General features: G+C 42.7%; 1 protein-coding gene across 1 annotated transcript in view; it reads right to left on the bottom strand.

Annotated features, from left to right (window-relative positions):
* The window catches only part of Mon1 (vacuolar fusion protein MON1 homolog), a 46,064-nt gene that overhangs the window by 26,702 nt on the left and 3,604 nt on the right, over positions 1-15,758 (bottom strand). The window contains exons 2-4 of the mRNA XM_068361310.1: positions 13,178-13,377; positions 3,957-4,154; positions 1,808-2,051 (exon numbers count right to left, since the gene is read on the bottom strand). Coding sequence (XP_068217411.1) covers positions 1,808-2,051; positions 3,957-4,154; positions 13,178-13,377 — 642 coding nt within the window. The remainder of the gene's footprint in view (positions 1-1,807; positions 2,052-3,956; positions 4,155-13,177; positions 13,378-15,758) is intronic.

Below are 15,758 nucleotides of genomic sequence, written 5' to 3'. Positions count from 1 at the left end.
TTGTGCGCTTGCTCTGGATCGCTTAAGAGCGAGCTGGCGATGGCAAACGCACTGGCTCACGCTGGTCATCGTCAGCGAGATGCTCTCTGGCCACGCGTCATCTACTCACATGATGTCCTCAAAGCTGAGTCACTTGTCAGACCTCCCTCGGGAATTTGACGAGCAATCCCGCATTCCACTGCAAGAGAAACTGGGCGAGTCGTGCTGGAAGGACGAGTCATACTGGTTGGACTAGTGAAGGTCAATGATTGCTGGGTACGTCAAACTTGCTGGCGAGATATCGTAGCTACAACCAGGCTACGCGCTACCTTGGCAGCTCGCTCTAACGAACCATTCTCCAAGGGGCTAGAGAAGGAAATACAGTAGATGAATCTAAAACTCTTCTTATCGCTCCAAGCGGAGACCACTAAGGAGAAGACCCAACCCGCAAACAGGGAAAGTGTCCCTTGAGTAGAGCTTCGGACTTTGCACTCTCTCTGTTGGCTAAGCTAACTCAGAATGAGGAAGTGCGGCGTTCTCAGCACACTAAGGGTCGGCCGTAAGCGGCATTCTCAAAGAAGATGGTGATGGTGCAGGCGAAGCAACAGAGACAGGTCGATACATTAGAGACTCCACCGGTGCGAACCTTCGGAATCTCTCAGAGGGAGACCGAGGTCAACCTCTGAGGAAGCCAGTGTGCGCTTCTCTGTGTCCCAAGCTGTATCAGCTCCAGAAGACCTTTTTTCAATGGGGGACTAGCTGAAGTAAGTCGTCAATGGAGAAGGAATCCATTGAGGCAGAGGCTAGCGCCGCTTGCTAGGGGAAGCAGCAGAGTCCTTCGGTCCTAAAGGTTGTCCGGGCTTCAAAAGGCCACCGCTTCTACTTGATCAATCCCCTGGGGAGTCTGTCGAGCAGAAGCTTGGGGCAGAGATCGAGAAGACGGAGAAGGGAGTCGAGGTTTCTTTGCCTTCAAGGATGACCCCGAAGGAGACGAATCCCCTCTTCGACTTCTTCTTTCATCGTCCACCAAATCTCTCCCTCCAGGATTATGACTACTCCCAACATTCTGCGCAGGTATCCTCCAGCATGCAAGGGCGTCCTCTGCAGGCCGGGCACAGGAAGTGAGGGTTGGTCTCGACCGGAGACATGAAGGTACTGCATGCATGTCCTTCAGGTCAAGGACAAGTCCACATGCTGACCTATAAGAGCAACACTCACACCTGAAAAAAGAAAAGGCAAAAACAGATTAGTCAAAGACCAGTCAAAAAGGTTAAGCAGTAGAGAGAGATAACGTTCGCTCTCAATTGAGCCAAAAGCAAGAGTGATGAGAAAACACAGGTGTGTGTGTGTGTGTGAGCAAGGTAGCCAGTACTAACTCCTACACTCCCAATTACTAGCGGTGGGATAGTTATACAATACCTCGCTATATCTTATGGATAGTCCTCCAGCTTTGCCAAAAGTACATTCCCTAATAAAGAGTGAAAGGGTTTGTATTAGTGATGGAACAATTACATCTTAAACATCAAGCTGAATACTAAAATTAAGCACATAAAGAATATTTTACCATCTGTTTGGTCACAAGATGATCATCGTATAAATTCCCAATTGGTTTACAACACCAAGTACTTATTGAAGCAACGGGTGATTGCAGACAAACACAATAAGACTAAAATTGACTAAGTAACGTGAAGTGTATAAACGTACTGAATGTCCTAAAGTAGTCTTTTTGGTATGGTACACTATCTGCGCATAAGAGAACTGTTGACATCGTATAGTGAGGAAACAAAATAAAACATTGTCAGCAAGCTAAATATGTGTGCGTTCTTACCTTAATTTTCGAGCAATACTGAATTATGGTACTAGTCACTGTTTCTCGGACAGAAGTATTGAGAGGTAGACACTGAATTGCCCCTAGGAGAAAAGAAGGATGTGAATCCAAGAGATTCAGAAGATGATCTAGTAATCGTTCTGTGCCTCCCAAAAGGTGACGAAAATCGTAGTTTCTTCGTTTTTCAAACATCCTAGTCAAGGCTGAAGCTGTGAGTACACTCACAATCTGATTATGCACATACCTGTGGATGAAGTTTGAAGTTAAGTTTTCATAATATTATTGGTTTATAAATAGAATAAACATGACAAACAATTATCTTTAAAAAATATTGAATTTTTTTAATTAAAAATGCTTCTCAATATGTAACTATTAATTAAATTACATTCACATGTATTTGAATGTTCCCAGATGATGAAATTTTTTGTCCAATATAGATCAGTAGGGAAAATTACATGCACCAAATGGTAGCAAAGGTACTGATCAATTACCTTCCTTCCTCATTAAGTAGTCTAGATATGAGGGTATTAAATCAGTGGGGCTAGGAAGAAACTCACAATAAGTGATGAGTTTACATGAAAAATCTAATTCTTTATAAGAAAAAAACTGCATTTGTGTTTATTCCAATCCCTCTCATGCATGTTCCTGAATGCCCAAGACTGGTGACAGAAATCTACCAAATCACTGTCCCTTGAACTGGAGAGCAGCTTACTGGAAGATATTCTAAAACTGGAATGCAGTATACTGCAAGGTTCCGGATCAAACGGGAGGCAAACGGATCCTTTGATGGTGATACCCAAAGTATAAGAAGCCTTTGGCATGAACATACACACATGCGCATGCCAGTGGATATACACACACTCTCATACACATATACACTTCTCGACAACTTCTCTCTTCCCAAAGAGAGAGAAAATTATAGTCCACGAAAGGGAAAAAAAAGAGGGCAATCTGTTCCTGGTACAGCACTGCCTTTCCCATGGGGAGAAAAAAGGTAGGAGTTACCCATACGTAACTCCTATTGATCGGACCTCCGTTCCAGGACTACTCAATGACGTCTTCTGCTCGTTCTTCTTCACAAGTTGTTGCGAAGACTCAGCGAAGATGAGACCGGGGAGAAGGGAGAACTTAAAGTTTGTCTTCTCCGGAGTTGAGCAGGCCATTGACGACGCTCTCGCAGGGAAGAGGCCACAACAGCACAGCCAGGGATATGTCCTTAGTGGATTCCGAGACCAGCAGACACTGAAAGAAGAAGAGCGGTGCCCGTCCTGTTTACACTTGGCAATGGATGAACTCTTCTTCCAACGGAGCACCAGCGATATTCAAGGAAAACAAACTTCCTTAGGTTCATGTTTTTGTTGTAAGACCGCACACAGGAGGGATAGAACAGGAGCGGAAATGCCACCCAAAAGGAATAAACGTGTTGAATAACGGCAAGTAGTACAGAAAAATGTAACACAATTACATGAACATATTAGGGATATAGCAAGTTTTGCACAGATAACTGTTGCACAGCTAGAGTTATTGAGAAACAACTGCAAATCAGATCTTTTCTTCTTCTTAAATATTCCATAGCAAACAGCAATCTATCATCACATTTATCAAAAAAAAAAAAGCAAAACATTTGAACATCCAGATGAGGACGCCACAAATACCATCTGTATTATTCAACGAATGAAGAAAAAAAAAAAAAAAAAAAAGCGAGAGCTCATTGGCCCGTTGGGTGGGTGGGGATTACACGCCACCCTCCGGCTACCTACTGCTACCTCATTAAACGTTTTAACAGCCATACCCACTTCACTGAAAGCCTATTGGAAATGTACCTGTCGGGCAATTGCCAGACTGGGGTTCGGATCCTGCTCAAACTCGTTAGTTTCTTGTAGCGTCTCTAACCTCACCATCCTTGTGAGCTAAGGAGGGGGTGTTTGGAGGAGCCTATAGGTCTACCTGCTGAGTCATCAGCAGCCATTACCTGGCCCTCCCTGGTCCTAGCTTGGGTAGAGATGGGGCTTGGGTGCTGATCATATGTATATATGGTTAGTCTCTAGGGAATTGTCACTGTCTCTTGCCTCTGCCATTCATGAGTAACCTTTAAAGGACAAAGGTTTTTATCTGTGTAGGAACAAAGGACATTCATCCTAGTACTTACGTTAGCTGCATTATAAGCTGAGGTACACTTGCAACCGTGTGAGAAACAGCAACTAAAATAAGGGGACTCTTCACAAGAAAAACAAATTTATGGTCACCAGCTATAATAGAACGGATGACGTCATCACCGTCTGCTACAAAAGACACTAATGCTTGCATAACACCAAATAAAGTCACAAGGCGATCTTCTTTTCCATGTCTGAAAAATATTGATTTGTTATAAATATAAAATACATCATCAACCATCACTTTTTTTAACTATTAAGAATTCTATAAAATACAGTACTGTATACAGTATTGTACAAGATCTCAATCTATATTTCAAAACCAAAAATTCAATTAAAAATGAAACAAGTTGAAGTATTTCCTTTTCAACATAAAAAAAAAAACTACACCAGTTCCCAATTTCTTTCTACCATGAAAAATGATAAAAGAAATTTGTATTTTTCCTAGCATTACTAACCTGGGTCCTTGAAAATAGGGATGTGTCTTCAGTGACGCTGAAATGGCCATTGAATTATTAACAAAGTATTATAGTTGGTTAATAACAAGTGGTGCATGGGAGAAGCTCTGCCCACCAACCTGTCAGAGAGTAGACTCTTTTGTCCTTAGACCTATGACTGAGAGGGGTGGTTGAGGTGGGAAATTCAATTTGATGGAGTGAGACTCACTCATTGGTGGGAGGAAGTCTCTTAGAAACCAACTGAAAGGTTCTTTGCTTCCCTGGACATGTCATCCTTCCTAATAATGTTCAGGAGCAAGGAAGGTGACTCCAACAACCACCCAAAAGCTATTCATCAAAAGAAATGTATGGTAAGACACTAACACATCCTCCCCCTTGCCAGGAGGAAGAATAATTGCTTCTCGGCAGATTTAGTATGCAAGAAAGGTGCTCTGTCATGTAACTCGCCAACATCAGATTTCATACCACAGTGGAATGGTGCCATATAAATATACATGACAAACCACTATGTATGGTATTCATAAACAATGAGATAGCTTGTAATTCTGTCAAAACTTCAGCAGTAATGAAATCCTTCAAAGACAAGGAATAGATGAATCTTATGTCAGAAAACTTGAAGATATCTATAAGGGAAATATGTTATTTTCATTAGTAAAATAAATTTTTGAATATACTTACCCGATAATCATGTAGCTGTCAACTCCGTTGCCCGACAGAATTCTAAGGGAGGGATACGCCAGCTATCACTATACTAGAAGGGGGTGTACTCACAAGCGCCACCTGTGGCCAGGTACTACAGTACTTGTTGTTGACGCCACCTCACTTTTTCCTCGGTCCACTGGTTCTCTATGGGGAGGAAGGGTGGGTCAATTAAATCATGATTATCGGGTAAGTATATTCAAAAATTTATTTTACTAATGAAAATAACATTTTTCAATATTAAACTTACCCGATAATCATGTAGCTGATTCACACCCAGGGGGGTGGGTGAAAAACCAGTGTACAAGACTAAAGGATAGCTAAGTATCCCGTATTTCATATAATCAGTTATCCACAATAACAATGAAATAATAAGTACCTGGTAAGGAAGTCGACTTGAACCGTTACTCTGCCTTTAATAAGATCGTCTTCCTTACTGAGCGCAGCGTTCCTCTTGTAAGGCTGAATCAACTCAAAGGTGCTAAAGTATACAGGGCTGCAACCCATACTAAAGGACCTCATCACAACCTTTAACCTCGGCGCTTCTCAAGAAAGAATTGACCACCCGCCAAATCAACAAGGATGTGGAAGGCTTCTTAGCCGACCGTACAACCCATAAAAAGTATTCAAGAGAAAGGTTAAAAGGTTATGGGATTATGGGAATGTAGTGGCTGAGCCCTCGCCTACTACTGCATTCGTTGCTACGAATGGTCCCAGGGTGTAGCAGTACTCGTAAAGAGACTGGACATCTTTGAGATAGAATGATGCGAACACTGACTTGCTTCTCCAATAGGTTGCATCCAAAACACTCTGCAGAGAATGGCTCTGTTTGAAGGCCACTGAAGTAGCCACAGCTCCCACTTCATGTGTCCTTACCTTCAGCAAAGCAAGGTCTTCTTCCTTCAGATGAGAATGTGTTTCTCTAATCAGAAGCCTGAATAGTAAGAAACTGAGTTCTTAGAACTTGGAAAAGAAGGTTTCTTGATAGCACACTATAAGGCTTCTGATTGTCCTTGTAAAGGTTAAGACCTTTTTAGATAGTACCTAAGAGCTCTAACTGGGCAAAGTACTCTCTTCAGTTCATTCCCCACCAAGTTGGACAGGCTTGGGATCTCGAACGACTTAGGCCAAGGACGTGAAGGAAGCTCGTTTAGCAAAAACCGAGCTGCAAGGAACATGTAGCCGTTTCAGATGTGAAAACAATGATCCTGCTGAAGGCGTGGATCTCACTTACTCTTTTAGCTGTTGTCAAGCACACGAGGAAAAGAGTTTTTAATGTGAGGTCCTAAAAAGAGGCTGATTGGAGAGGTTCAAATCTTGATGACATAAGGAACCTTAGGACCACGTCTAGATTCCAGCCTGGAGTGGACAACCGACGTTCCTTTGAGGTCTCAAAAGACCTAGGGAGGTCCTGTAGATCTTTGTTGGTGGAAAGATCCAAGCCTCTGTGGCGGAAAACCGCTGCCAACATACTTCTGTAACCCTTGATCGTAGGAGCTGAAAGGGATCTTACTTTCCTTAGATATAACAGGAAGTCAGCAATCTGGGTTACAGTGGTACTGGTTGAGGAAACTGCATTGGTCTTGTACCAGCTACGGAAGACTTCCCCTTGAGACTGATAGATTCTGAGAGTGGATGTTCTCCTTGCTTTGGCAATCGCTCTGGCTGCCTCCTTCGAAAAGCCCCTAGCTCTTGAGAGTCTTTCGAAAGTCTGAAGGCAGTCAGACGAAGAGCGTGGAGGATTGGGTGTACCTTCTTTACGTGAGGTAGACTTAGAAGGTTCACTCCTAGAGGAAGAGTCCTGGGAATGTCGACCAGCCATTGCAGTACCTCTAAGAACCATTCTCTCGCGGGCCAGAGCGGAGCCAACCAACGTCAGCCGTGTCCCTTTGTGAGAGGAGAACTTCTGAAGTACCCTGTTGACAATCTTGAACGGCGGGAATGCATACAGGTCGAGATGGAACCAATCCAGCAGAAAAGCATCCACGTGAACTGCTGCTGGGTCTGGAATCGGAGAACAATACAACAGGAGTCTCTAGGTTATCGAGGTAGCGAACAGATCTATGGTTGGCTGACCCCACAGGGCCCAAAGTCTGCTGCAAACATTCTTGAGAAGGGTCCACTCTGTGGGGATGACCTGACCCTTCCGGCTGAGGTGATCTGCCATGACATTCATACCGCCCTGAATGAACCTCGTTACCAGTTAGCTTTCGATCTTTAGACCAGATGAGTAGGTCCCTTGCGATCTAGAACAACTTCCACGAAAGAGTCCCTCCCTGCTTGAAGATGTAAGCCAGGGCTGTGGTGTTGTCAGAGTCCACCTCCACCACTTTGTTAAGCTGGAGGGACTTGAAGTTTATCAAGGCCAGAATAACCGCCAACAACTCCTTGCAATTGATGTGAAGTGTCCTTTGCTCCTGATTCCATGTTCCCGAGCATTCTTGTCCGTCCAAAGTCGCACCCCAGCCCGTGTCTGATGCGTCCGAGAGGAGACGGCGGTCGTGTTTCTGAACAGCCAAAGGTAGACTTCCTTGAGAAGAAAGCTGTTCTTACACCACGCGAGAGAAGACCTCCTCTCTTCGGAAACAGGAACTGAGACCGTCTCTAGCGTCATGTCCTTTATCCAGTGAGCAGCTAGATGATACTGAAGGGGGGGGAGGTGGAGTCTCCCTAACACGATGAACAGGGCCAGCGATGAAAGTGTCCCTGTTAGACTCATCCACTACCTGACTGAGCATCGGTTCCTTCTCAGCATGCTCTGGATGCATTCTAGGGCTTGGAAGATCCTTGGGGCCGACGGAAAAGCCCGAAAAGCTCGACTCTGAAGATCCATACCCAAGGAGACAATGGTCTGGGATGGGACGAGCTGAGACTCCTCAAAATTGACCAGGAGGCCCAGTTCCTTGGTCAGATCCATAGTCCATTTGAAAATCTCCAGACAGCGACGACTTGTGGGAGCTCTTAAAAGCCAGTCGTCTGACGGAGCCGGACACAAGATCATGGTACTGCTGCACAGTCTGTGAACTGTCAACCATGGGCAAGCGAGGAAGTACAGTGACAACCCGAATCTGTCTAGACTGTCTGGGTCGTACAGACAACTCCTTATCGGGTTGCTGAGGTTGCCGCACTGCGTCACAACAAGTCACTTCTGCTGGTTGTTGAACGTCTTCCCCGTGACACATTGACTCCGTTAACAAAAAATCCTCTAACAAGGACTAAGCTTGGACTGCATGTCTTGCAACACAGCTCAAGGTCTATGGGAGCAGGTGTGGTAACAGACGGGATTAGCGACTGAAGTGGAACCATTACCTTCCCTGGAAGCATGTTATGCTTAAATAAAAGTCCATAGGAGGCTACGCAGCTAAAGGCTCCCTCCAAATGACAGAGTCCTCAAAGGAATATCAGAAGGAGGGAGAAAAGAACTTTCTCATCTACAGGGACCATATCCTAGAAAAGCTAAGTTCTCTCAGTGAGGGTTTCACTGGTGCAAAAGCAGCAGACTAGAAGGCAACGTTATGAAACTGCTTGACAGTCTAGTGAGTTGGCAACAACCAAAGATGTGTGACTGAGAAGCATGCGGTAAGGTATGCAGAGCATGTTGTATGCAGAGTATGCTGTATGCAGAGCATGCTGTAAGTAGAGCATGTTGTATGCAGAGCATGCTGAATACAGAGCATGCTGTATGCAGAGCATGTTGTATGCAGAGCATGCTGAATGCAGAGCATGCTGTATGCAGAGGATGTTGTATGCAGAGCATGCTGTATGCAGAGCATGCTGTATGTAGAGCATGTTGTATGCAGAGCATGCTGAATGCAGAGCATGCTGTATGCAGAGCATGTTGTATGCAGAGCATGCTGTAAGCAGAGCATGCTGTATGTAGAGCATGCTGTAAGGTAAGCAGAGCGTGTGCATGGCGTTTAACATTTCTCAGAAATTCCATGACCAGTGCTAGAGTGCTTTATGCATGCTTGCATGGGGTTTTAATATCAACATAATATTTACCTTACATTCATAACTCATGATTCATATTTTTGCCATATTTTGCGATATTGTTAAAAATATATTGCAAGGAATACAAATATATTTTTATAAGTAATACAAATAACCTCCATTATCATAATGTTTGAAAATGGAGGTAAGGTATGCTGAACAGCAGAGTCAGAACGAGCTGGAACAACAATAGTTGTGGTTTCCTCTTCAAGACTCTGTTGAGGGAACACCTGAGGCTCAGTCTGCAAAGGCTGATCAAAGGAAGTAGCAGAAGGTAGGCGCATGGGTGGAGGAGGCTGACTCCTGGCATGAGTGGCTGAACTCAAGGGTTGCGCTTGCTGAGTGGTTGGCGGATGCGCAGTAGCAAGTTCCTGAGGAACGAGTTGAGGTTCCTGCGGTGTGAGCTGAGAGCGAAAAGGTAGTGGCTGCGCAGAACGCAGTAAAAGTCTCGCAAGTTGAGGCTCCTGAGGCGCAAGGCTAAGGTGTTGAGGTGCTTGCCTTGAGGAGGGTTGAGCTCGCTGCAGCGAGAGCTGAGGAGACTGACTCATGGATGGGAGAGGTTGTTGTACCTCAATCGAGTGTTGCCTCACTGGTGGAACAGCAAGTGGAAGCGGAGGAAGAGAGGTATAAGCCTCCTGTTCCCATTGCTGAGGTTGCCTTAAGAAAGGCGGAGGGAGCTGCACACCACTGGGATCAGTAAACTCATAACGTGGCTCAACATCGTACGCCTGGCAGGCGGTACTGCGGTCAGGCGGAGCGAGCGCAGGCGGAGCGAGCGCAGGCGGAGGGAGCGCAGGCGGAGCGAGCGCAGGCAGAGCGAGCGCAGGCGGAGCGAGCGCAGGCGGAGCGAGCGCAGGCGGAGGCGCAACCTTCTCAGCCAGACACTCACGCATCAAGACCGAAAGTTGTGACTGCATGGACTGCAGTAGAGTCAACTTGGGGTCGGCAGACACTAAGGTCTGCTGAGGTAAAGCCTTAACAGCAGAGATCTGTTGCGGCAGAACCTTACTCCTCTTAGGCGGAGTGCATTCAACTGATGACTGAGGAGAGTCAGAGCTAACCCAATGACTGCATCCGGGTTGTTGAACTCTAACTTCGTACGTCTGGCATAGGTCTGGACTTTACGTTTAAGAGGTCTTGAGACCTGAGACCAGCGTTTTCTCCCCTAAATTTCTTCTGCAGACGAGCAAAATAAGGGCTCAATCGTCTGCGGGTGGGAGTGACGGTCTCGGTAAGACACGCCCGCAACCACCGAGGATACTTCTGTGCGCCGATCAAGGCCTGCTGAACCCTTATGCCCTTCGACATTGCTTCTCCCCTGGGCTTGGGAGCTTGCAAGAGGTCCCGGACTGGGAGGACGACTGGCGCGCACAGAAGTACCCTCACGCACAACACTGACACACTTTGCGCTAATCACTTATCACTTTGATTTTCTGTTTGCACTTATTTCACTGAACTCGAAACTTTAAGTGGTTTGTACCTGAAACACGCAATTCTATCCTTTCTCAAAAGTTAGTAATTGCGAAAACAGAATTACAATGTAACAGAAAAATCTAATGAAAGATAAATAATTCAGTGGCTGGAAAGAGACTAAACACTAGATCACTCTAGAAACGTTTACCTTCTTCCCCTAAAGAGACTAGGGAGAAGAGCAAAAACGATAACAACGTTACTCGCTTGAATGAAACGTTTATCCTCCTCTTTCTCCCTCCGTCTCTATCTCTCTCTCTTTCTCTCTCTCTTGACTTAGAACCTGAGAGAAGAGCCCAATCATATATATCGTTAAAACATATTATTGTTAAAGGAAAAAACTGAAATATTTCCCAAAATGAAAAGTTCCTTTATTAGGATTAAAACCATTAAGTTAAGAAAGAATGAACAAAACGCTAGACACGGTTACTCTTACTGCAACGTGAAACCGTGAAAATTCTTTCTCTATCGTAACGATAGAGCGCAAGTTGAACGTTCTGAACGTCAACAACTGCAGAGACAAAACAAAACGTTAGTTCAACTTTGAAAACAGTACGAGACTATCAAAGAAATTCTTTCAAAGACATTAAAATAGCATAATATGTTAACAGGTAAAACCGAAATGACGGGCTCAATGTTAATTAACTTCGGTACCAAGAAAAGACCGCCTACTATTAGGAAGGTCGAATATAAACAAATATAAAAATTAATTTTAATAAGTTTATAATAAAAGGAAGTTAATCGAAGAGGCCTATAAGAGGCGGAGAGATATAAAATAAATCTATAACTTTTGTTAAGCAAAATTAAGAAAGAGTCTATACTCTCTTAGACACCAACACTTCCGTCTAAGGGAAGGGTCGGCCATTTAAAGGTGAAAGAGAGTTCATACTCTCTTCGTCACCATAATTAATCAAATTAATTCCAAAAGCTAACTAAGCTAATATAGAAGTTTCCAGTATAGCGAATAGCTGCAAATTTTAGAGAAATACTTCACCAAACCGTGAACAATACTCCAAAATCATAAGCGTATCCAAGAACGTCTTGCCGGAAGCACGACAGAGGAAAAAGTGAGGTGGCGTCAACAACAAGTACTGTAGTACCTGGCCACAGGTGGCGCTTGTGAGTACACCCCCTTCTAGTATAGTGATAGCTGGCGTATCCCTCCCTTAGAATTCTGTCGGGCAACGGAGTTGACAGCTACATGATTATCGGGTAAGTTTAATATTGAAAAACAGTAATGCTAAAACTACATAAAAATAGTGAGAAAATTCTGATTGAAAAAGGAAATAAACAGGGAGACCCCATCACTCCTAAATCATTCACAGCATGCCTAGAAGTTTTCAAGTATTTAGATTAGGAAAATATAGGAATTAACATTAATGGGGAATACCTTAACAACTTAAGATTTGCAAATGACATAATTCTGTTTAGTGAATCATGGGAGGAAAAAATCCAACAGTCAAGAGAGAAGCATGATACACATCTGCACCTGTGACAGGCAGGTGGAGAGAGATTACCATTCCATCACATATCTTTCTTCAACTACCTTGTTAAAAATTCAATGGCCATTCAAACCAGTGAAGAGACATCCCTTTTCAAAAAGACAAAAGGTTTGTATACTTGTAAGAACCAATAGTAGATAATTCTTAAAAGTTGGAATACTGTACCTAAAATGCATACAAAATGGTCAGTCTGGGCTTTTTTCTTCATTTACAGGCTGCATATAAACTTGAATTTGAATCTCTTAACTACCAAATAGAAAGTAAATCATGGATTGCAATGGTAATACTTTTGACATGAACAATGATCTGCACTTATGAGTAAAAGTATGAACAATCTGACTTAAATATCAGCCGACTCACAGGGCAGATATGACTCATTCCATCGCAACAATGCAAAATTCATCAAGTGCAGTTTGAGGTGGTCTATCACAATGCACTTTGCAATAGAGTTATTCTGCCACTCTCAAAATGTCACAAAGTTGCAACCTGTTTTCATAGAACCTTTATGCCGTGATGATAGTGAAAATGAATTAGGGTATGTAAAGATTGGCTAGTGCTTTTAGGAAAAGCAATCAGCCTTCAGAGCAAAACAACACAGAGCAAAACAAAACACGTCTGACCAACGCAAGTGCCGAGGAGGAATGAGGATAGGGGGTGGGGAGATATAGGGGTAGAGGGGGGGGGGGGGGAATTTTGATGAAGGAGAGGTCTAATTGGTCAGGAATCTATGGTCGTGGTTCAATCACGCCCCAGTTTTCTACACCGACACTCAATGAGTGAGCGAGCTAGGTTTATTCCTGGCATTCCGTGCATCTCTTTTTTCTCTGGTATATTCAGTAATATCTATGCCTTAGAAATGGTGCTAGAGGAACATTTCACTGGGTTCCTCGCCCAGAAATAGATTTTTCCTTCGTCAAAATCCCTTATCTATCCATAGCCAAGTTAGTAGCTCATGTACAAATCTCCTAAAGAATTTTGTTTTTAATACCCAGTAATGATGACCTCTAGTTCAATAATCTGTACAATCCTTTTAAAACAATCTACAATACAGCTCATTTACATTTAGTATCTTAAATATCAAGACATTTGATTTCATACCTGGTGTAAATAGGCTTCCCCGATTCACTTAGAATAAATATGTGTTTCTCTTTATTTATCCAATCGGGGCATTTCAAATATTCTTCATCCCCATTTTCATCGTCCGAGACTCTGTCACTTTCTAATACTGTCTCTTCCGATTCTGTTTTCTCCTCTTCATTTAATGACACCTTGGACATTGCACCTGGCAATGCATTGTCCTGAAAATATAAAACAATGATTAGTGAAAATTGCAAATTTTAGAAATTTTTATTTTTCCTAACTATAAAAACCTGTCTTTTATTAGAGTTCTCTTACTTGGGGGTACACTCAGGCACACTATTCTATTTTATTTCTCTTCCTCTTGGTTTTTTTTTTTTTAAGTTTTGCTACTGTAAAGTAGTTTATATATGAAAGATTAATCTTAATATTTTTACAGTTCTTAAAATATTTTATTCTAATTGTTGATTACTTCTCTTATACAGTAGTTTATTTCCTTATTTCCTTTCCAAACTAAGATGTAGCTCAGATAGTAATAATTAATGATAATGATAATGATGATAATGATGATAATGATGATAATGATAATAATGATAATACTGTAATAATATTAATAATAATATTAATAATAATAATAATAATAATAATAATAATAATAATAATAGGAGTACGTTATCAACGTCGCAGGTGGTAGGGATACCTCGTAACTTCACCAGCACACTGAGTAGGCCCTTTAGCCTTCACATAGGATGTGTGGTGTGGTTAAGGCGGGAAGAGAAACTTAAAGGATTCTGGTCTTTATAGTTTGGAAAAATACAAACCTTCATAGGAGACTCATGCTAGGGAGAGAGAAGAAGTGCCTCTAACCAAACTAGCTGGTTTACCCTCCTGGGAATTATCAAAGGACTTTGGTTCTATACAGGAAAGAGTGATGACTCCTATTGAACTACTTGGGTATCAAGATGCGGCAGGTTTTAGGCTACGTCATCATCAGGAACTGGTACGAGATTTAGTAAAATCTTGTATCCGAGAGGAAGATGTATTATGAACATTATAAGAAATGGGTTGGCATACATTTGGCCACCATCCCCTTTGTCTGTAGTTGTTCAGTGGCTATATTCCTCTTGGTAAGGATAGAAGAGACCCTTTAACCATGGCAAGCAGCTTTTCTAGGAGAGGGACACTCAAAATTGAAACCATTGTTCTCTAGTCTTGGGTAGTGCCATAGCCTCTGTACCATGGTCTTCCACTGTCTTGGGGTAGAGTTCCCTTGCTTGAGGGTACACTCAAACACACTTTCCTATCTTATTTTTCTTCCTCTTGTTAAAGTTTTTATATTTTATATATGATAGATTTAGTTTAATGCTCTTATTACTCTTAAACTTTTCTTGTAGTATATTTCTTATTTACTTTCCTCACTGAGCTAGTTTTCCTGTTAGGGCCTTTGGGCTTATAGCATCCTGCTTTTACAACTAAGGTCTTAGCTTAGCAAGTAATCATAGTAAAAATAATGGGGAAAACTTCTAAACAAAACTTATTTGTTAAGAAAAGTTGGTTGATTATGTGGTTCCACTACATGTAGTGTCTAATCTATCAAACAAATGAGTGGCTGCTGCACTTGGGCAAGAAAGATGAGGCAGAAGTACCAGTTGATCTTAAGTTTCACTTTAGAATTACACCATAACTTCTATTTTAGACGAGATGTTTGTCCAGAGAAGGAGAGAGGTTTGCTACACAATCTGTTGATCCATTACCACTGGGCCAGGGATACTGGTATCCAGGGACCTCTGGGTATACTCCCAAAGATAATAGACAGAGCAGGTTCTGTCCTTTTCCAACAACTGTAATATCTTCAAGAATTTTGCCCCTGACTAGTTCTTCCTGAGGGCTAGGATAGATCTGGTATGTCTGACTTTGTGCGCATGAACCCGGGAGGGTCCTTTTGTCTGATCATGCTGTGATCACTAACCTGATGAAAAAGAGCACAGAGGCCAGTGGTGATATGGAAGTTCTGCACTTCCAGAATACTAATATCACTGACAGCTCTTTGCTCAGACAGCCTCTATAATGTTTACAATACTTCTTGAAGGCTAAAATCACTGGCAGTTCTTCCTTCAGACAGAATCTACATGTGCTATGTGATTATGCCCATATGCCCATAAAGGATATGATGTGGGATCAGTCAGCTGGGACAATGAGCTCTAATAACAATACATTCACACCACTCGCTGACTGTATACAGTACTACAACTGCTCCTTCTGCTGTGTTGTTGTCTCCAGAACCCTCTGAAGAAGGAAAGGGACAAGGGCAATGCCTATTATCCTGCAGAGGGGTATGAGAAGTCAATTTTGTACAAGACCATGCAGTGATAGCAGGTGTGAGAACACCTGTACCATGTATCGAAATGTACGGTACAGTATTCTCTACGAAGATGTTCTCAATACAAAACTACTTATTTTGTTCAAGAGGTGGGGATGTACTGAGACTGTCTTCCCGAGTCAAAAAATTCTTCAGAGATGGAGTCACCTAAGTATTGTGGAAATATTTTTGGGTAGGAGAGGGATGAGGTGGCTGTCAATGCTCTGACTAGTACTGTGTACT

Source organism: Palaemon carinicauda, chromosome 37 (assembly GCF_036898095.1).
Source record: "Palaemon carinicauda isolate YSFRI2023 chromosome 37, ASM3689809v2, whole genome shotgun sequence".
Taxonomy (NCBI): Eukaryota; Metazoa; Arthropoda; class Malacostraca; order Decapoda; family Palaemonidae; genus Palaemon; species Palaemon carinicauda.
Note: the sequence above shows the minus strand (reverse complement) of the source record. Positions and strands in the feature narration are given on the sequence as shown.